This window comes from Oenanthe melanoleuca, chromosome 7 (assembly GCF_029582105.1).
Source record: "Oenanthe melanoleuca isolate GR-GAL-2019-014 chromosome 7, OMel1.0, whole genome shotgun sequence".
NCBI classification, from domain to species: Eukaryota; Metazoa; Chordata; class Aves; order Passeriformes; family Muscicapidae; genus Oenanthe; species Oenanthe melanoleuca.
The window spans coordinates 5,324,874-5,348,416 of NC_079341.1; the positions used below are offsets into that span (position 1 = coordinate 5,324,874).

Genomic DNA, 23,543 nt, shown 5'->3' on the forward strand with positions numbered 1-23,543 from the left:
TGTTTGAATATATTTTATAAATAAGAGTGAAGCTATCATATTGTGAATATATTATCTATAGGAGAAGAAACTGACCTTTAACTTGTGTCTTTCCTTCTTTATATTAAATCCCAAAGATCCTTACCCAGTCAATTATGTAAACAAATAAAGTACATTAAAAGAAGCAAAAATAAAATCAGAAAATGCAAGACAGCCTCACTTAAAGCTTATATGAACACAGTGGCTCAGACAAGGGAGAAATGATCAAACCCTGGCATACTAATTAATTACAAAGGTTCACAAGAAAGATGAAACTAGAAGAGGTTGTTCAGAGAATCTTATGTGTGTAAAAACAAAGCCACTGCAATTTTTTATCATGTTTATTTGACTGGTAGTAGCAGCATGTGAATAAATGTCTTATTTCATGATCTAAAAATAGACAGTAAGAAGGTGAATTTTCTGCTTCTTATATCAGTGTGGTATTTTTCCTGCAAGTCTGATCATTAAACACTTGTATTTGTTTTCTACAATCCAAAACCATAGATTTTACCATGTTCTCAGCAAAAATACCATCAGCTCAATCTTACCAGCTGGAATATAAGCCCCAAAAAGCAGTATTATAAATTTTGACTGTTAAATTTCTGGAGAGAGGTAAATCATTGCTGCCAGTACTCTTATGTCATTTATTATACTCACTATTCTTGTCACCTATAGAGTCTTTAGATGAACATCTGAAAAACTCAATTAAGTTGAACAAACTTCTGTGTCTACAAAATTCATAACACAACAGCAGGGAAAGACAGAAGCATCTAATAAAATAAAAAAAACAGTTTTAAATTCTGTAAATTAACTCTAGAATGATGGATGTGTCCTTGGTTTTCTTATTTCCAGTTAAAAGCAGTTTTTGAATTACTGTGCTAAACATAAAAAGATATAACAGAATATTTAATGTGTTTACTAATTAATGTATGTCTACCACAAGATCTATTTCAGTTGGTTTTGAAGTTTCTAGCTTGAGTTAACAGTTTTGAAAAGAAAATAGCCACCTGTGATGCTTCATAATTGTTACTATTCCCAGGGAATTAATAATGGCAGACAACTTGAGCAGGGAGCCTTCTCTTTAAAATCTGATCTACCTCTCAGCTACAAGAAACAGTTTCCCCATTCTCTCACCTTCATTGCAAATTTTAATTTTTGCAATTTTAATTTGTAAATTTTAATTATTTTTTAATTTTAAATTTCAAATTTTTTAAAAAATTTTAAAATTGTAATTTTTACAATATTTTTACAGCTCATACAATTTTTGGAATGCTATCCCAATGGGGTCTTTTTTGTTTATTTTCTTGGTTTTTAAAGGGTGAACTCTTAAATTGTCAATCATTAAAGCAAAGAGTTTCATGTGATGAAGGAGAGGGTCAAGTGTTACACACGTTTACTCCACGGCAGGTATTGCAGACACTATGAGCAAGATTTATTTACCTTGGCAAGTAACTTGTATGGATTTATATGGCTTACTGCAGCATTCAACAATGATTGATTACAAATAATTATAAAAAATTACAACATTTGGATGTTACCCTATCTCAGATTCAGGCCCAGTCAAAGGTCAAATCAAGAAAAACTGTGTAGCTGACAGCACTTACTATTTTGAGAAAAGATGCTACATTGTGAGAATTCTGTTTGGTGAAACATTTTGAAGAGATTTCAGAATTTCCTATTATAATTGCTATGAAAAAAATGCTCACTCACAAATGACTGTTAGACTGAAAAACTTTATATATTGTATATAGTATATGTCTTTTTAAGTCAGTCTTACACCTGTAAGAACTGAAGACATCAGACACACTACTGCATACAAAACCAGAGAAGTAAGTATGGCAATATCAGAGCAAGGCATTAGCTATGCAATTTCAATTTTGAATGACTTTCTAGTAAAAAAATAGATGAAATTTTCTTATCTGTAGATAATTTGAATTTTCTTGCAAAGGATGAAATAGTAGTGAATAGTGAAATAGCTATCATTAGTATATTCTATTCTCAAGCATAAAACATCTTAAATGTTCATACAAAGCTGAACAGAGAATAATTGCTCATCTGACTTCACTCATGCAGGGGGAACATTTATAACCTAAACTGCTGCTTCAATGATTTCTGGAAAATTTATCTTTTGTGGTCCTTTACCACTATCAGCTGCCTGAGCAACAACGGAGCTGAAAAAGCAGCTGTGCATGGCACCCCCTCACCTAGAAAAGGTTTTAATCCTCATAGAAAAGGCCAGTTAAGTTTTATGGTGGAATTTGGGGAGTTGAGGGTTTTCTGGGAAGCTGGAAGTTATCTGAAAAGTCAAGTCTCCCATGCAAGAGATCTAACACCCCAAAAAGGGGGAAAAAATATTAACATTTACTGAATATGGGGATAATTTAAGTTAGACTTAAGAAAACAGCTGTGATAGCTTTAATGACCATATAATTTCCTGAAAAATAAATGACCAGTGAAAAGGGATTACCAATACATGAGGAAGCAGAGCTGAGACTCCCAAGTTATTTTTCCAGATATGACAGTTTCTAAATTATCTTCACTAGAGCTACAAAAATTACAGTACTAAAATGCCTCATTAGAAACAAGCAAACAAATGACATTTTCCTTGACATGCTGTACCACTTGCAGGGGCCAAAAGAAAAAACTTTGAAAATCAGGTTATTATTTGTATTAAGTGTTGTGAAAAAGACTAATTACTGGAAGCACCTATCACAAATTTAAAATCAAGTTTATAAGGTGTGGGTTTTAGCTTTCTTAACAGAAGACAGCATTTAATAAAAGCAAGCATTAATGACTTCTAATAAGCTTTAGCCAAGGAGGTTCAAACACACTGTGCCCACAACCTCTCCCACATCCATCTAATTTGCTATGTAACCAGCTCATTATGAAGTGAAACTGTGAAAGACACAGAAGGCAAATCAAACACACACTGGGATCTAAAAGAGAAAAGGCAAAAATTCAAAAAGTAAAGTGAACTAATCCAAAACTATAGATCCTAACCCTGGTAGACTGGTAGTGCTCATTCTTCTTGTCCTCTGCTCCCAAGTGATTATTTCCAGTCCCCACAGACACAACACAGCAAAAAATTCATCAGTACAAAACACAAATCAAATTGATATGAACAATACTGAGAACATACCTACTAGATGATGAAGACTAGGGAGATCTGGAAAAGAGATCTTTCCCTCACTAACCATACACTTAGCATACACTTCAAAGTGATGCTTCACTGGTCTGCTTTGTGCTAAGCAAAGATTGAACCTCAATTTTTCCAAGGGACATGTAAAAATGCAAGTTTTTCTACAAGGAAATTGCTGAGGAACAAACCAAGAAAAACATATGTTCAAGAAAGAAGCCAGATACTCTCACTACTTGTCATATGTGGTGTTTGGGAAAGCAGAAGGGAGGCTACAACTTCATCACACAAAACCATGAGGCTTTATCTGTGCAGGCAGCAGATTTATCAAATCCTACTCACAATCTAAAAAAACATTCTGGCCTTTATCTCTGCATCTCCAGTTCCTCATTGTGAAGTATCTTATTCTGGTTTTAAAAGGCATTAAGTATTAGCATTGGCTGAGAACAGAGCAACTTTTAGGTCCTACAACATTTTTTTTTGAGTTTCAGTATAGTCTCTTCAGATTTCTCTGTGACAGGAACCTTGCCTGTACACCCTTACAAAAGGATGAAATCTAAATAGCCATCAGAAAAATTAGGCTGCTTCTGCATCCCTTACTTTGGGACCCTCCTTCTGAAGCTAGGCCAGGAAATTCAGTACCAATAAATGATACTCTGAGTCACTACAAGCACAATCAGATCACAGACCAAGAACAATGGTGCTATAAAATTTTTGGAAGCCATCTGCAGCTTAGAAGGCTTTTTCAAAACAAAGATTTAGTTAATTTTAAAATAAATAAATCAATTTATTTATAAATAGAATTTATAAATAGTAAAGCTCCCCCAAGCAGAGAAGAAACTTCCCTTTCAAACAGGACCCTATCTATCTTGTTTGTTTCTCAATTCTGAATCCTTCAAGTTTTTGCTTATATACATTCCTTCCTTTGCAGGTTATTTCACACAGTATGCAGCAATACTCCCCTGGTGGCCTATTTAATCAGCACTTTAAGAGCCCAGTGTTCAAACTGCACGATTTCAAGATGATGTGATTCACAATGCAAAAGAAAGGGAAAGTGTAAGACATCACAAGGACTGCCCTTGAACAACGGGACAGAGTTATTAATTGATAAGGCATAGATTTATCTATAATTATTTATCTATACATATTATTTATCTATAATTAATCCTTTGGAAGATGAACTACTCCATTTAATTTCCCAGCCTGGTCAGCAAGGATTCATCAGCCACATCACTGTTTGAGCTGCCCACAAACTTTCACACTCAGTACAATACTGAAAATCAGCATCTGTCAGACATTGCTCTCATGACTCAGCATGTCAAACACTGAAGGAGGAACAGAACCAGGAACTCTGTTATCCATGGATAAAGGTGTAAAAGGTATCAATAGCAAATATAACAGAATTACTTGCTCCAACAGAATGAAAATTCATGCTTTTCTAGATCATCTGATTACAGCAAACACTGTTCATACTCTTAAAAAAAATGTGTTGCTCATTTCTAAAACACAAAACACTGTAGATGACAATACCTGAGGAAAAACAGCTAAAATAGGTCCAAAAAAATTGAAAAAGCTGGCACTGCCCATTCTCTAAAACTGAAAGCAAGCTTGTTTGGCACCATCACCATGTGTTAAAAGCATAGGTACATAGTGCTAGGCAGTGGCAACTGCTGCACTGGAACATACAAAATCCAAAACCGCTTCCTGAAAGAGTGTCCTTGAATTTTCACTGCAAGGAGGAAACACAACTTATTATTTTTTAGCTATTTCCACTGCAGTAATCCTTTGTGATATTGCTTTAATAAATGTGTCTGTTCCAAATAGCTTCTTGCTCTTTTAAATCTCTGATCACACTTTTCTTTTCTTGGGAGTTACAATGCCCTATGGGAAACACCTATAAATCACTAAGGGAAATGCCATCAGCTCTGACTACAGGACAGAAACCCCACCTGCCTATTGCTACAGCTCAAAATCCTACTTGAAAGTGTGTTCATACATAAGGAGGGTAGGCTTTTGTCAACTCTGCTTAGTGAACACAGGCCTGGCTGGCTCATAGTAAATAAACACACAGCAGTGACAAAACATTGTGAGTATGCCCTATTTTAAAAACTGTGATTGTCAAAATATAGCAAGTTTTCTTTGATCTCTTTCATAAACTTCACAGCACCAAATCCTTAAATATCTATCATTAGTTAAGCTCCAAATTCATAGTTAACAACTGGAAGACATTTAAAGCACACACACAGTTACACATAAGTAAATTCTACATACATTATCTTTCAACAGTTAATCTCCCACCCAAGCTTAGAGAGTACAGAAGCATTTACCAAAAAATCGTTTAACAGATTGATTATTTTTAAATAAATTTGATGAAGGACTTCTATATTTGTTACTAACACAATCAAATTCAACACAAAGATGAGCAATATTAAAGAGTACAAAGCATGTACAAGTTCTAAAGTGAAAAAGCACATTGTTAATGAAATTGTTTCCTCCATAAGGTAAAGGGGTTTTTTCATTTCTTTGGGTTTTTTCTCCATCGGTATTATTGGAGACATTACATACAAATTTGAGATAGCAATGTAAAAGACACTAATTATTCCCATTGCTATCACCACTACCATTTTGCAGAAACCTGAATGTTTAAGGCAAGCCTAAACCTCCCAAGCACACAGGCACATACTTGCATGCAGGGAACATGCAAACCCAACACCTACCTCCACTTTCCACCTTTGGAAAGAAATATAAGCAAGTAAAACAAACATTTTAAGGGCCCTTGTCTTTCAAATTGAAACAGGGAAAAAACTGTTCATCACTTGCCAAAATGCTTGCCTCTAGCCTAATAATTACCTACAAAAAGCCTTCAAAGTCAGCAAATTCAGCAATACTGAGTCACTGATAGGTAAAATGTAATTTACTTCTGGGACTGAACTCATTATATGAGGAGGAAACAATTATATTTCCATATTTCTGTACTTCACAATGTTTATCCTTATGTACCTACAGCATTCTTTATTCCCACAGGGTCTGACTCCACAGGCAAGGGTACCTGTAAAGTACAAACACTTCTTCCCACATTGAAGCCAGGTGGTTTTTACTGATCTGCTGGTTAGGACACAAGTAAAGTTATGTAACTCTCATCTTCTGCCATCAGTCTGGTTACCAGGAATTTCTCCTATTAAAGTAAGGCATGACTTTTCCAACCATTTCTTCCCATTGACAATTCTTTGAAATGCAATAGAAGAGAGCAGGCAAAAAGAAAACCAGAAGAGTCATATCCTAATAAAACCCATCCAGAATTAGAGTATAATATTCTCTCCTTAAAGATAGTTCCTTTAAGTATCCTGTCAGACATTTGAATCAACATCTTATTCTAACTGCAGCTGTCAGCATCAGATGCTTTATAAAAAGAAATGTAAACCTCTCAGATTGTGCTGAAAGGGTAGTGAGAAAAAAAGTTATATGGCCATTTGATTACTTACGTTGTTGTTGCGTGTTTCTACTGCTGGAAACTTCCTCACTATGAATTTGACAGCAGATTCCAGGTTTTTGTCAATAAGGTAGGATGGTTTGGCTTTGGGGTCACCACATGCCTATAAAAAAATACAATACAAAATGAAGTAGAAACAATCATCCACGTAAAGCTAAGTGACAGTTGCAAATCTGAAGACAAACTAGAAAGATTCCTCTTTTTGTTTGTTTGCTTTTAGTGAGCAGGTGATAAAATGAAAGGCAAAGTGCAGGGACTGTCACAGCTGAAATATGCAATGGGAAACAGTACAGAGATGCTCTTCTACTGAAAAAGATGCATGGAAGTATCAAAGCAGTTAGTGCAGAACAGCAGTGAGGGGAAAAAACTCAGTCCTAAAAGAAGGAGAAAAAACAAAAGTTTCCTTTTAATGCTATTCCTGGTTTGAGGTAGTATTGTATTCATCTGGATTTAACAAACTGTTAGAAAACTCGATCATGTCATCATCTGTGGAGGACAGTGCTGGCACATTAAATGATTAAACTATCCCTTGTGAAACAAAACTAAACACCCCACCACCAATCTGCATTTAATTTTTTTTCCAGTAGCTAACTGCAAGACAATTTTCCATCCCACAATCGAACTACCAATATTTGCCTAGCATATTCTATTTCCTTAAACTGGGAAGTGAAGCTCTACTCATGTTCTTTATTCCTACAGCAGCACAAGCTGAGCTTTAAAAGCAGCAATCAAAAAGTTTCAGTAAATTTTGATGTGAAGTCACAACTAAGTGCTAGGTCTCTTAACTTACGTAGACAGAACAGCTTTTGTGGACAGACACCTGAGGAAGCAGCTCCTGTTGCCAGCTACAGTGCATGCTGTCAGACACTTCTCTGCTACTCTGAGCCATGTGATACCATTTCATTTGGAGTAACAGACTAAAAGCAGCATTACTTACATGACACAATATGCGCTCAAACTGCATTGCTCTCAAATATTCACTTAGTTTTACTTTTCCTCAGGGGAGTTTTTGCAAAGGAGTTTCACGTCTCATGCAAAACTAAATTACATGCTAGGCGTTCCTAACGCAACAGAGTGAACTCGAATGACAACTCATTTTAAAACTTTTCCACATTGATTTCTATGACCGAGTTGTGGACTGTAGAGACAGAAGTCATGGAGTATGAGACCGATTCTGAAAGCGGGCAAGCGGGCAAAGGGAAGGTGAAAAGCTTTGCAAACCTTCCAAACTTGTCCTTGCTGGGAAAGCAGTGTAATAAAAAGAGAGAAAAATTACATATAAACAAATTACTCTTAAATTCTAAAGTATTACATTTATGTGAACTAATACACTATTACCTACATCCAAGAGAACATTACAACCATCTGTTACTCTAGTCAGCACACTTTCTACCGGATGTTGATTATTCTAAAACTCACAAACAACTTCACACTTACTTATTAGAATTTTACTATTGAGCAAAGCACTGTGAATACACTGAGACACGTAACTACTAATAGTATTTCCAAACTAAGTTCAGGTAGAGAGGGAAAAAGGTTAACAAACATCACATGCAACTACAGGGGGAGAAAAGGAGAGAAACTCAGTGAAGTTTTACATACCTGAAAAAGAAACGGTAGCCAAGAAAAGAAAACAAAACAAAGAGTCATTATTGAAAGTTTCTAAAACACCTACCAGTAGTACATGACCATCATGATGTATATTCATGTACTATTCTGATATCAAGACTCATATTTGCTTAATTTCCCACAAAGACACTAAACTTTATTATAGTATCATATCTATAATACAAGAGGAATTTATAATGAAGATAAATTCAGCAACATCCACAGTATGTTAGATATTAAATTGTTGCTTCAATCTCCTTAGAGCAGCAAACCACACATGCCAAAAAAAGCTATTCTGTACACACCTTGAAGTCTATACAATCCAAAAGTACAAACTATATTGTAAATAGACATTAAATATTAAACATAGAGCTTCAAATACATGAACTTTTAATTAACTCCGTGTCACGGGTGTCAGAACCTTTGTCAAATTATTTCAATTTGTTGTTCTTGCCGCAAAACATGTAACTTTCTCTGCTAGAAGGATTACTAAAAAAAACAAGTTAACCAACATATATCTGTGCCCTGTGTACTGTTACTGCCCTGTTAAATTCCAATATGGTTACTGTTATATAAGAGACAAGAAATCTGCCACTGTTGACTTCATAAATTTTTCAAACACTCTGTCCACATACACTCATTTTCCCTAGAAACAGATGTTTTCCTTCCTATAAATCAGCTCTCCAAGATGTTTACTAAAACTTATGTTCTACCCAAGCCCTTATACACACAGTCACAAGGAAACAGAGATCTGAAAACATCAACATGCACATCCTCCTGTGGCTCAGGAACTCAGGAAAAGACGAGTGGTATCCTCAGTCTAACTGGCAATCCTCTCAACATGTGTGAATATGCTTCCTCTTTGCTTCTTCCCCTGCTTTGTTAGCAGACATCACACCTGAAGCAACTGTAACTCTTCCTACTAATAAACTACACTAGTCTGATGAATAAATAAGAAAACTCCTGCAAGATGCTAGAAGCATCCCTCACACACACAATTCCAGCTTCCAGAAAGCTGCACAAGCCTATCTAGATAGACTGAATTGAAAGATGACACAGACATCACTGAATGAGTGGGTAAATGCTTTTGGATTCACTCTCTCATGTTCCACAGCAGCTCAGCTCCTTTCTAAGAGCTGGTATTAACAGATTACTAGTTGTTGTTGCATCAATAGTTTTCATCCATACAGTTACCTGCATTCAGCATCACAGGTAAAAAAGTTTCCACAAATTAAACCTCTCCCAAAATTGTGAACACACTTCAAACTCCCTATAGTTTACTCTAGAAAGCATAAAAGAATGAACATACAAACCCCAACCCTAGCACTTTTGCACAAGCATGGAAGTGTGGTAGGACACACAGAGAGAATTTTGCTCTAAAAATAATGCAGTTTTTGGTTTTAATAGTTGTATTAGTCAATACAAAATCCTTTGTGAGTACTATAATGGGTAGGAACATTGTGGTGGAACATACATAGCCATTTGCCCATACACAGCTCTACAGTATTCACATAAAATTCTGAGCACCAGACAAAACCAGTAGCCCTTTCTCAGCCTCAGATACTACTTTTTACCCCCTCCATGTGGGTTGCAATAACCATTCCTCAATTCATTTCTTATTAGGAAAAACCCCACAATGCATAATTACCACAATTTTGAGCATTAAAAAGGAATCCATCAATTAAAAATGTTCTTACTAGTACAGCATTCACATAATACAGTTCTGAAGCTATGGAATTCCAGCTACTTCAGCCCCAAAATATTCTACTAAAAAAATATCCCAGCAGTCAACTCTGAGGTCCTTTGTATATTACTAAACACCTGGTAAGCAGCTATGCTGAAAAAGATCATGCAAAGTTATGGTTAGAAACTAATCTACATATTTTTTTTAAAAAAATTAATGGACTCAGATGCTGGATTTCCTTCAAGTTACACAGCAATTCTTTCCACAGATCTTTAGAATGGTACCCTGCTATGACAAGCTCTCAACTAAGTAAAGTCGTTCTGTGCAACAACCAACAAGAAAAATCTGATTTCTATAGCTAAGATGTTCACTATTCACAATACTGATTTGCTGTCACATGCAGAGTTTTCAAGCTTCAGAGAGATCAGACTACATGCACTGTTTGCACATGATTCACTAGGCTATATGTTTTGAATTAAAGCAGCATTTTCCTACCTACACCAGTGAGATAAATAATAATAATATTATTATTAAACAAAATTAAGATTCTCTTCCTCACTTGATGCTATTAGGTTCTTTTATACTAATTTCACTTTGAAAATTAGGTGTACTACATATCCATATTTTCTATGTTGCACTCATTCAGAAGCAGCTGACAAGGAAACAACCAGCTACAAAAATCTGCTTAAAGCCCACATCTAAGATAAGTGGCCTCTAAACAGGAAAACAGAATCCAGTTCAATTGCCTTTGGCCCAGAATAGACCAAAATTAATACACAGCAAAGAGACCTTTTGCCCCAATACTGTTACAGCTCCCACTGCAAAAATCTAAGCTTGAGATTTTATGTCCTAATTGAGGGCAGAGGATGTTGAAGGAGAAGAAAAAAACATCAATCAACAAAATTACTATATATGTGCAGCTGAAGTGGTGTGAATAAATGGAAGTATATGTTCATGCACAAGCACTGTCAGTAATCAGTGCCCCAAAGTTGCATTTAAAACCCCTGAACTTCACTTAAGACACTCATTCATATTAACCTTTTTTAAAAACACTGGGAAGTATCACATGAACTACATGGCTTAGCATGGTAATAAAATAAAGCCTAAATATTTACTATATTATGGAAAGACCTATTATTTACTTTCTTTTGTTGTTGCTAAACCCACCCTATTTCAAATTAGCAGGAGGGCTGTTCCCCAATAAAAAAGAAACAGGGCCATCTGAATTAAAAACTTTGTATTTTCATCCCCCAAACCTCCTACATCATCAGATTATCATAAACCATACTTTGAAGCAATTTAATGTTTTTATTACTTCAAGAGGTCTTGATTTGCTGTTACTGCAGAGTTGAGATAAAACATTGCTAAGTACAGTTCCACTTGACTGTGACAGCATACTCTGAAATAATCTCAGCCAACAAACCTTCACTTTTAAGTTTTGTTTACAAATGAATCTGCACTAAAAAACTCTGAATTTAACAAGGAAATTGATGGACTTTCAATGACAGTAAAAACTCTACCATTCCCCAAGTTAGTAACTTGGATTAGTAAATAGAAACACTTTCAGGATGTCTCAGACTCAAAAACAGGAAAAGTTCCTGTATGTCCCTTTTACAGTTTACTACAGCACTTTATCTTGATAGGCCAGAAAAAAATAAAAAATTGTTTTGTAAAAACTGTTCTTCTCTTGTAAGAGCTGCTGGCATTAAAGACTTCATGTTAAGACATCTCTAAGTTTGCATGCTTAGTTTCCAGCTGTGCAACCTGAAAATTCTACTAAATATAAAATCAAAGAAACATTCAGAGACATTTTCACCGTTAATTAAATTTTTGTAGAATAAAATGTATTATACACTTTTCATTTCTTCCACCCATTTAAAACAATTAAGATTATGAACTCACAATCTCTAATTCTGAAAAAGCAAGGAAAGAGAGGTGAATAAACAATAAAGAGCTGCTTTGAATAGTGGTTCCCACTACATTTGCTTGAATATCTCTGATTAAGCCTAGCACAACTACTTGCCTGTATTTTAGGTTGTAGAAACTTAAGTTCATTATTAAACAGGCTGGTCCCAGACAAGTTTTGTGAATAAAGTCTTGTCCTTTTTAAAGTCTATCCAACAAGATGCAACAATTAGTTGGACAAATTATTAGAATACAGTTTAATACTTTTGATGGCTAAAATTTAACACCAGCATAGCTAGGGTGACCTTATACTAAGTAAGTTACATTACTTATGCTTGTAGTTACATAAAAGATACTTGATGAAAGGTATACCTGTATATCTTGATACAAATTATGCTAATAGTTTCCACCAAGATCTGGAAGCAGAAGAAAGTCTCTATGTAACTTTAGAAGAGTCTCTAAAGACCTCGGACATATCCAAAATATGGCACAAATTATTAGAAGTTTAACAGCTGTTACTAGGGTTCCAAATTTGAAAGATAAAGTATCTTCATATCAATTCAAAATTACAATTAAAGGTGGTACAGTCAGTCCAGTGTTTCTTAGATCTAAGCAAGACATCTTTCCTGTGCTTACTCATTATTTGGTGTGTGTTGGACCCCAAGTATACATCTTATTTTAAATCCTAATGTATCACTACTCAGAAATTCAACTAAGTAAAATGTAAATTCATGTGAAATCAGAAGAAAAGGCTAAAAAGGACCACAAGAAACTGCCTACCTACTTCTTCTGTTCCAAGGCAGGATCTCCAACAGGCTACATACAAAAACATTCTCACAGTCTTTGCAAATATTAAATTCAGTTTCCCAATATTTAATTTAATCCATCACTCTTGATCTCTGGGTCATACTGGACGACACAAACTACTCCCCATCTCTCTACTGCAGTCCTAAATATGTACAAATCTGTACTTACAAGCTGACTTGGAAAAACATTCCCTTTTTCTAAAGGGTACAATTTTCTGCACCACTTGTCCTTATTATTCTGCTCAGAACTTTCTCCATTTTGTCCACATCTTCCTTGAAAAGAATGGTCAATCAGATATGTTTTCAATGAATCTCAATGAAGGAGATGTAGAGCAAAAGGATTACTTATTTTTCCTTCAGATTTTCTTGCTCATACATTTATATGACCTCATGTCATCCCTGATTTTTTACAGTGAAACTTACCTGGTTCTTTTTTGCCCTGGGATGTCCTTAATATTTTCCAGCTATTTTCTCCAGACTTGATGTCTCATTACTTCTTATTTTATCCTTGAAATTCCACTAAGCACAAAATTTCTTACCATCATACTTGCTCAGCCACCTCCAAGCCTGTTAGACCATACCTACAATTTCTAAGTTGAAGCTGAATTTCAATCAGATTCTGCAGCTTGTTCCAGTTTCCTATGTATAAATTTATTAAGTACACTGAAGCCATCATCTAGGTTGTTGAAACAAAGAGTGACTGGAACCAGAGGTAACACACACCCCAACAAGACCCTGTTGATCCCCATCTGACAAAGAGATCTTCACAATCACTCCCTAATATGGTGATCCATCTGCTTTCATCATCATAAGTTCATCCAGACTGAATTTCCTTAGATTGTTCATGAGAACAATCAGATGAGGTCATGTCAGCAGCCTTGCTAAAATCAACACGTAAAGTATCTTCTAAGCTATCCATACTAGAGTGACCCATCACCTTGTGAATGAATGAAATATACTGGGTTTGACACTCTCTGTACAGTGATAAATTCACACTGTCCTCTTATGTTTGTAGCATAAGGACTTGGTTCTATTAATCAAATATGGAGCAAGTGAAATGCAAATGATAAAACAAAATTAAGAGAAGTTTCACTGCCACAAAACTTTTCCTCAATGTAGTTTATAAAATAACATCTTAATAAAAAGAAGCAAGGCAATGGGAAAGCCTTGTCTATTCTGAACCTCAAATGGGAACTGTTATTACTTTTTAGGTGTATCTCCTCTGCACAGAACTTTAAAAATCTCTAGCAACTAAAATTGGAATTGGCTTTGTGTTAACACAAAAACAACGATTGCCAGGGGCAAGGTAACTTGTATTTGTAAGCCAAGAAACAAAGTAAAATAATTCAGGGCACCTATTCTTGATGAAAATGGAAAAATCCACTCTGTATATTTTAGAAGATATCATGGGACATTTTTATTTTATTACAAAGTCTTTCTGTTTCTTTTCAAATTTTTGTTTTTCTGAGTGGAAAAAAAAAAATATGATACGGTATCACCAGTTAGTATTTGCTTCCTGAGCAAAGGAATTTTTTTTAATTGCCAGCACTGTGAGTTTGTTTGGGGTTTCCTCCTCTGTTTATCAATAAGACAGTATTATAAGCCATTCCTCCAAGATGACAGACACAAACACATACTGCCATTTTACCCTTTAAAGAACTGCTGACATCTGTGGAAGCAATACTGCCCCACCCTGAGACACTTCCCAGTGACCTCAAGACATTACCTGACACTGTCTGTTCAACACCAACCTTACAATTCAAAACTAAATTACTGGTGAGCTTTTCCTCTCAGCTCAAAGGTCTGTACTCCAGCACAGAGCTCTGTGTCCAAAGGCTGATCTAATCCTGCACCATTCCAAACTTCAGACCTCTGCAGTTTGGAACCTCCCCATGGTCTTCCAGTCACCTAAATTCTCTTCCACTGCTTCCTGAAGAACTATTCAAGTGCCAGAGAAAACTGTACACTTTATCAACTGGTTCTACTAATAAAACAATCAACTAGCTTTTACAACTTTTAAATTTAAGTAGTAGCATCCTCAATATAGGTAAAAATCCAGTATCTCCACTATTACATCTTTAAAGAAAATATGAAGTCAGCTAAAGCCTCTGCAAACAGTTAATAATTTATCTATGACTTCAGTTTGATTATGCAGTTGACATCTAAGAATTGGTTTAAAATTCTCATTTTTCAGATAATATGTAATCAAGTTAGGAAACTCCAAAGAATTTGTTTTGTTAATGACATTTAAAAAACATCTTGTGAACAAACATAAAACCTATACTGTGAAGAACAACAGAACACTCCAAGCAAAGCAATTCATGCTAAATAACAGACTCATCATGTCTGATTAACATATACTCTAAATAATTCAAAACCTTAACTTCCATCCCTTGCAGTTCTGTTGAGTGTAGTACTACTTCAACACTCATCAAAATCAGACTCCCTTGATTTGCTGTGGCTAAATCTCTATTTCAGGTATTTCAAGATCAAATCTCTAACAGTAAACACATCCTGGTATCCAAGGGTTTTATAAACAAACAAAAGATAGGCCTACAAAAAAGATTCTTCTCTGCTGCCACCACTCTCAAACAAAACAGTTGACAGCATTTACACAAAGCTTACCAACACAAGACTTGGTCTGCTCTGGAAGGTAACCATGAAATCCAAGCTTCACCTGAGCCAGGATGGCATGAAAAAACCCTGCTGTCTTTGATTCACAGAGATGTAGTTGTAGGCAAGTAATGACACAAGTTACAGGGTAGACAATAACCTAGATAATGTGGATAAATGCTTTAAAAACAGAAGGAACAAACTAAGAGAGAAACCAGAAGGGTAAGAGTTCCAAGTTCACTACCAATACTGGTCCCAATGCAAAAGACAGCTGAAAGCAGCAAGCAAAAAGCCATCCTTCAAAATAACAACAGCAGCAAAAAATCCACCTCCTTACAGGGTGGAAATATAAGTTCTGTCTCATCATCCATCATTAATTTAGTAACTTCATTTTTCTAATTTCCATTCACTCCCAGAGGCAAGAAAATCCTACAGACAGATACTGTTTTAAAAACAACAAACTTTCAACTGTTTCAAAAGACAACAGTGGCACAGAAGGTCAGTAAACAGGAAATTATGAGCTATTATCAGCACAACTGCAACAAAACTGAAATTTGCATAGGAAGAGGAAATATAAAGAATCATTGTTTCTAACTCCTTTTAACAACTTCTGTGATTCTTTGGGGAGTAAAATTTTCCTGCTTTGTTTCTAGCAGTTGAGAAAATTCTTAATCCTTGGAAATTTCTTGACAGCATCCACAGCAATCTCTACTGCTGCTAAATACATTTCAATCTCTCACTTCCTCTTATTAAAAAAAAGTCTTAACCATTTCCTTTAACCGCAAAGCCACATATTGTGTGTGGTTTTCTAGTAGCTCAAGTTTCAGTATCATCTTCAGCAGAGATAGCTATGACAGAATCTTCAACAGCAGTTTGATTGACAGCTTAAAGAGAGGGGAAAAAAAATAAATAAACAAAACTAAAGTGTTGCAAGCAGTCAGTGATGCTGCAGCTGGGCTGAAGAGACTCACAATAAAATACAATAATAAATCCCAAGACTTCTGGGCTCACTATCTGAGCTAGCCAGTTCCCCCTGTCAAGCAGTACCGACTGCAGCTGAAGAAAACTACTATTTGAATTCACAAATCACTTCATGAATACACAAGAGTTGTGCCTGGGACATGTCCATATTTGCAAAACTACACATGACACAACAATCAAGCCACTTAGTCACACCTACTCTCTCTCTGTATGCAAGACCTAGCAATTTTGGATTCAGTTCTTGGCATTTGCAGGAAAAAGTGGTGTCACTCCCAGTGCTGATGGTCCCCTACAGAGAGCCTGTCCACCTGCATCACTTCCTAGACATGAATAACAGCAGAGGCTTTCACCATATGGGCCAACACACTCAGGACTCTGCCATCCAAATATGCCAAGCAGAAACATGTCTGTAGGAACTGTATCATTTAACAGGAGTAAATGTCCTTGTATCAGAACACTGGGAATGAAAACAGAGCCCCCACTCACAATGGCTAGGGCAGAGCTTTAATTTCTTCAGTCCTGTTTCCTGCCCCACAAAGCAGGGTTGTGCTCAGGAGGAATTCCCCTTGCTCATTTTTCACCTGGGACATTTCTCTCAAAGCACAAGCACACACACAACTTCCTCATTTTGGTGGTTTTCCCCGTAAACTGTGAATTTCTGTTTGTTAGAAGTGCAATTACATTGTTACAATTATTAAAGAGAAGTGATTTTCCAATGTACCAAGCTACAGACTAAAAGGAAACTTACAGAAAGGCAGGAATTTGCAATCATCTAGTCAGTATGACTTATGTCAGTGAAGAAGATTTGCAGAAACACTCAAGTGCACAAATAGTGAAATGGCTTTGGATGAACACTGACTTTTAAATACTTTGATCACTTGAGGTTTTTTTCCCTTAATCAAAATCCACACTGCACTTGGTAGTCCTTACTTCTTCTGGTCACCTATATGAGCAAAAACCATGGACAAAACAGATCCTTTACCTCGGATCAGTCAGGCAGGGACACTCCTGACAGAAGCCTGAGTCCAGACGTCAGAGGACCAGGCAGGCACCTAGAACTCTCTAACTCCCTTTGCCATTGCAGCTGAACCCAGCAAGGGAACAGCACTGAAATTTTAATGTGCTGAACCCATAAAGATGTACTCACTGCTCGAAGGCAATAACTAGCATTTTCCTTGAAATAAGAAAAACCTCTCAAATAATCGTGTTCAAGGCAAAGCAGCAAAATCCAAACTAGTATTCACTACTGGAAGTGGGTTGAGGGGCCATATATTTTCAAATGATGTATCACTCATTAGGAAAATGAAGTTGGGAAGGATACAAGTACCCAGTGCAGGGGTTGAAACTAGATGATCTTCAAGGTCCCCTTCCAACCCGAATAATTTTATAATTCCGTGGCCATGAACTACATTCTTTCCTACAGGAAAGCACAACGATTACCTCCAGAAGAGGAATTACCCGATCACGAAGGCGTGCCCCATCCTTCTCTCAACACCCAGACCCACAGCTTCCTGCACCGCCGAGCCACCTCAGCCAGGCCGGCACCGATCCGCTCCCCTGGGCAGCCGGCGAGCAGCTCCAGCACCCACGCCGAGAGCTGCTAAGCAACCGGGCGCCCCGAACTTCAGGCCATTAAACTCCCCGATTTGACCCCGAACCCCTTTTTCCCGTTCGGCAGCGGCAGGTTTGGCGCGGGAAAAGCCCCGCGGCGCTGCCCACTCGCGTGAGTCACGCACGGCAGCGGCTGCGCCGGGAGCAGGCCCCGCTCCCCGGCCTCCCCCGCTCCTCCATCCTCCCCTGCCGGTACCGATGCGGCGGCCGCACCAAGCCCCGGCCCCTCCTTGCCGGGCCGGGCGGCGGCTCCAGCCCGGCCTCCCGGGCCCCGCCGCTAGGCCGCAGCGCAGCCGGCACCGCCGCAAGCGCAGCCCGAGCGGCGCTGAGGATCGCGCCGGGGCGGCTCCCCGTTCACCACCCCCCCCACCGCTCTCCGCCGGGGCCCCCCGCACCTTCTTGATGTTGTAGAGCCGGGTGAGCATGCCGACGCCGCGGTCGTTAAGGATGGTGAGCTTCTCCGCCAGCTTCTGCTGGCTGGGCTGCAGCACGGAGCGCGACATCCTGGCCGTGCAGTGCCCCCCGCCGCTCTCCGCCCCGCGGGCCCGGCCTGGCCCGGCCCGGCGCTCCCTGTCCGCCCGGCCCGGCGCTCCGAGCCTGCCGGGGCGTGGGCACCGTCACGTGGGGCCGCGCTCGGGCGCCCCCGGCGGGCGGGCGGCGGAAGCGCGGGGCCCGCGGGGGTGTGAGGGGGCTCGGGGAGAACGCCGGGGTGCGCTTCCAAACGTCGGTTTTATTTCTTTTACAGCGCATAAAATCATGTATGCCCCATCCCTGCATGGAGCTTTGAGCAGCCTGGCCTGCTGGAAGCTGTCCCTGGCAGGGAGCTGGAACGAGATGGTCTTCACAGTCCCTTCCAAACCAAACCATCCTATGGCCTATGAAAGACACATTTCTTTACTTAATCAGCTTCACTTTTTTTTTTTTTTTTTTTTTTTTTTTTTTTTTTTTTTTTTTTTTTTTTTTTTTTTTTTTTTTTTTTTTATCTACTCCGCTTTTTTACTTAAACAATATAAGTCCTAAACGTTGGGCACAATAATTCCGTGCAGCTCTACAGACTGAGGACAGAGTGAGGAAATCTGCCCAGTGGAAAAGCACTGAGGGGTGCTGGTCAACAGCAGCTTCAGCTGTGCCAGCATGCGGTGATCCTGAGGCAGCCCAGGGGAACGAGAAGGCAAATTGTCCTGGTTTGAGGGACAGGGGTCTGCCAATAAGGGCAGAAGCTTCTTTTTGAAATGGAGAGTGTAAACCCCCTCCCTCCAAATTATTATTATAATTTTGAAATTAAGGGGCTCTCAAGCAAAGATAGGGGAATTAGGAATAACACTTCTTTAATAGGAAAATTAAAATAGAAATGCAATCCCAAAACACTGACAGAGTCAGAATACAACCTGACACCCGTCAGTCAGTCAGGGTGTTGACAGCAGTCCCATTCAATGGTGGCTGCATCCTCCTGCAGTGGCAGATGTGGTTCAGCTGGAGCAGTGCTCCTGGAGAAGGTGCAGTTTTCCTCTGAAGGTGCAGGGATGATGTGGAAAGGTCTGGCTTTCCTCTGGAATCCAGTGGAAAGAAGGTACCTTGGTGTCCAAAATCTCAGTTTTTATCTGGGTAGGAAAGGCTTGGCTGCTCCCCTGGCTGGAGCATCTCCCAGTGGGATGATGGAATTTTATCAGTCACACAGTGGGACTGAATGGGCCAGCAGCAGATGAAATCTTCCTGGAAGGAGGATGGGCTGTGGGAAGATAAAGATGATTGCCCCAGCTGGTTTAAAGATGGCCCATTAGCAGATAATATGTGCCAGGAGATCAGGGTCACTGCCCCACCCGGCTTCAACAAATGGTGACAGAATTCACATTTCTGGCCACATCAACCCCACACACCAATGGCACCTGGCTGTGTCAGAAATAGTGTGGCCAGCAGGACCAGGGAAGGTGACATGGCTCTGTACTTGGAACTGGTGAGGCCACATCTCAAGCGCTGTGTCCAGTTCTGGGCCCCTCAGCTCAGGAAAGGGGTGCTCAGACTTGTCCAGGGAATGGCAAGGAAGCTGATGGAGCTTCTTGCTCATGTTTCTATGAGGAACAGCTGAGGGAGTTGGAGTTGTTTAGTCTGGAGAAGAAGACGAGACTCCAGGGGGACACAAACACCCTCTAAAACTCCCTGACAAAAGGATGGAGTGAGGTGAGATTCTCTTCTGCCATGCCAGTGAGAGGATGAGAGCAAATGGCCTTAAGCTGAGACAGGGAATATTCAGATTAGACACCAGAAAACTCTTCTCACTGTTTAGGTGGTCAGGCATTGGAATAGGTTGCTCAGGGAGGTGGTGGAGTCACCACCCCTGAAGATGTTTAAGAGGCAGTGCTGGATTGACTGTTGGACTGGATTATATTAAAGGTCTATTCCAGCCTTGATGATTCTCTGATTTTTTTTACTTAACCAACTGAAATTAAGAACTGGGGCCCAGCAGAATGCTGCACAGAGCAATACCGACACTGTCACTGGTGGTGAGCCTTGTTTTCTGAGGGCACTTCCATCAGCAGCAGAGCATCACACCTCCCCTGGGAAGTGGGAAGAACATGGGGATACCCGTGGAGGTGCTGCCATCTGCCCCTCCACCCTTCTCATGGCTGTCACCATCCCCCTGAGCTGCTGCTCTAGACCAGTGTACAGCAAATTCAGAGAAACACCACATCACTAACTAGATGAGTCACATCACCTTTTTTTTTTTTTCACTCAAAGCCACAGGAATTAAAAGCATATTTTTATGGAATGGTGAGATTTCTGTGCTGTGAATGTCACCAAGAGATCTCCAGGAGACCATCCGTTTTTGTAATGTCTTAGGGAGATGATTTCAGCACAGCCAGCTGGGATGCAGGGATCCCCAGTCTACAGAATGAGACAGGCTTAAGAATTAACCTTCTAATCTAACCTTTTTTTTATAGTGGCAACACCATCTGTGCCTTTTTTTGCTTATTAATACTTCTATTTAATTTTCAGTTCATATTCTTGCATTAGAAATCAGAGTCAATCTCTTTTAGAGATTTTAAACTATTTATTTTAGAAAGCATAGAAATGAGTGTGAGAAGCCTGAATACAGTTAAGTTGTTACTGATCTCTCTCTTCAGTGATTACAAGACAATTTATGATCCAGAATAAAATTAGGAAACAAGAACTTAAGAGTTCCAATATTAAGTCTGCTATTGATTCATTCAGTGGCCTTTATCAGATGATTTTATTTCTTAGCTCTGTGTCCAAAAGTCAGGAGTACCTAGCAACAATGTTGTAATGATTAATTAGGTCAGACCTGTTAGACCTGACTTTCCATTACTGGAGTCTATGGAAAACATCAGAAATATTCAAATTGCTATTTAAATTTATAAAGAATAACTGCTGTGTGATTTAATGGGATTTAATTAATAATCTCTACAGTAATATTTTACACAAAGCATCTGCCTTCCATTATAAATTATTTTTAAAGTATCAAATGTAACACTTCTAGTTGAAACAAAGATGTTTCTCATGCAGTTACACTGCAAAATAAGAATCATAGAATGGTTTGGGTTGGAAGGGACCTAAAGCTTATCTCATTCCAAACCCTGCCATGGGCAGGGACACCTTCCAATAGACCAGGAGCTCCATTCCTGGCCTTGAGCACTTCCAGGGATGGGGAATCCACAGCCTTTCTGAACAGCCTGTTCCTGTGCCTCACCACTTCCATAGCAAAAAATTTCCCTCTAATATCTGATCTGAACTTACCCTCCTTCAGTTAAAGCCATTTAAGAACAAATACTACTACTTTTTCTGTTCCTCACCTACACACCTACAGCTAACACAAAAGCATCTCATTTTAAATTTCATATTCAATTATTTTTAGCCATATTAGATGTTCTAGAAGTTTCAAACTGTAACAAATACAGAATTTCTAATTTATACATAGCCAAGCAAATGAAATTACATCACCAAGCCAATACATCGTGAGTTTTTGTGTGTTGTATTGAAACATCTATGATCCAACATCCTAATCTTTCTTCCACTGGCATTAGTAGGAGAACTACCAGAGCTACTTGGTTTGATAAGGCTTGTGCTTAACACACCTCACTAGAAAACTCTCAAACTGTCTGTGACTAGTTACAGAGTTTTCACTGTGAGACTTCTCCATCCTGCACAGATAACAGACTTAGGAACAGAACGGGAAAATTACTGACTCTCCCCTTTGTAGTAGAACTCTGTTTTGAAACTTGCACATTATTCATCAGCCTGTTTACAAGATCCTATTATAAGGAGCACCTTGGGTTATTAAAGTTGTTTTGGGTTTTTTTATTGTAAATAGTGCCAAGATTTTTTACAGGCTTGTCTTGTCCAATATTTCCTTTTCAGGTAGAAAAAATTTAGAACAGGAAGACAAACTAATTTTAATAAACCAGAATTTTTAAGTGGTCACCATAACCCAAATTATTTGGTCATGTGTTAGTATTTATTTTTTAATAAAATATAAGTATTTATTACATTATTGAACTTGCTTGTAAAGACACACAAGCTGAATAGTTTACCATACAAAGGCTATAATATTGTTGAGAGACCCTAAAAACATAAATAGCATTGAAAAACACAATTGCCTTTATCAGACATGTATCTTTATGTAAAGAAGCAACAGGTTCAAAGGGCCTATCATTCTCACTAAACCAAGCTGACAGACTCATTATATTTCAATCTATAATTTTTTTAATGAATCCAAACCTTTTTCATTTTTTAATTCATCATAAAGCCAGCATGATTGTAACTTAGCAGGTTCTCTTCTTTCCTTCCTTTAAACACATTTGGGCATTATTTAATCTGTTCTCCCATTAAAGTGCAAGCTCATACATGTGCCAGGTCCCTGTTAAATTATGTGTGTGTGGGCATGCTTCTAGATGAGGTTGTATGTGAACACAGCAGTCACTCAGAGATACAAACTCTGAACTTTAAAAAAAAACAAAAATGTGGTAGAGGGAGAACATAAAAGAGGTGTGCAGAGTCATTTTGAAACAGATGTTGAATACCATAGCAGATACTATTTCATGAAGTGCAGACTCCTGCCAGCTTCAGAATGCACAAGCACTCCTGCTCATACTGGAGGGACAAGTATGACAACTCTGCTCCAGGATTACTAGCCCAACACTATGGAAATGAGTATGGATCAGTAGAGAAGCAGGCTGTTACCAAGATTTGAGAGCCAGGTTTCTCACTGTGTCCCAGCTCCATGACTAACCCATGATGCTTAACTGGCTAAGCAAATGTCAGCCTGCTGGCTATAGAAGTCTGGGACTGCAAGAAGGAATTAGTTTTGATACTTGTGAGGTATCAGCATGGCTAAACAGAACGAGCTTAGAGGCATTGGTGGGCTAAGATTTGGCCTGTTCCATCCTGAGGCACTTCTTACTTTTAGAGCAGAAGAGGAATCAGGATCCAGTTGTTCAGTTTCAGAGTTAGAATTACAATTACCTCATGCAGAAACCATTGAGAAAATGGATTAGACTTTTCCCACTGGCTGTGAAACAAAGTTTAGGAGAGCTGTCAGAATTAACTACACAGCTAAATTAATGGATACAGTTGTAGACCTTAAATTAGCTCTCTAAGCAGGCATTATGTAGCCAGTTTTAAAAATCTCCTGGCAAATACTGAAATCAGAAAGAGGCTGGATTATGAGGCCACCTG

At 38.5% G+C, this 23,543-nt stretch overlaps 1 protein-coding gene across 2 annotated transcripts in view; it reads right to left on the minus strand.

The window, feature by feature from the left end:
- NCKAP1 (NCK associated protein 1) overlaps positions 1 to 18,470 on the minus strand; it is a 54,511-nt gene extending 36,041 nt beyond the window's left edge. For both annotated transcript variants that reach the window (XM_056496137.1, XM_056496136.1), the window contains exons 1-2: positions 18,248 to 18,470; positions 6,637 to 6,747 (exon numbers count right to left, since the gene is read on the minus strand). In XM_056496137.1, coding sequence (XP_056352112.1) covers positions 6,637 to 6,747; positions 18,248 to 18,355 — 219 coding nt within the window. In that variant the 5' untranslated portion in view covers positions 18,356 to 18,470. The remainder of the gene's footprint in view (positions 1 to 6,636; positions 6,748 to 18,247) is intronic.
- Between the last annotated feature and the right edge of the window lie 5,073 nt (positions 18,471 to 23,543).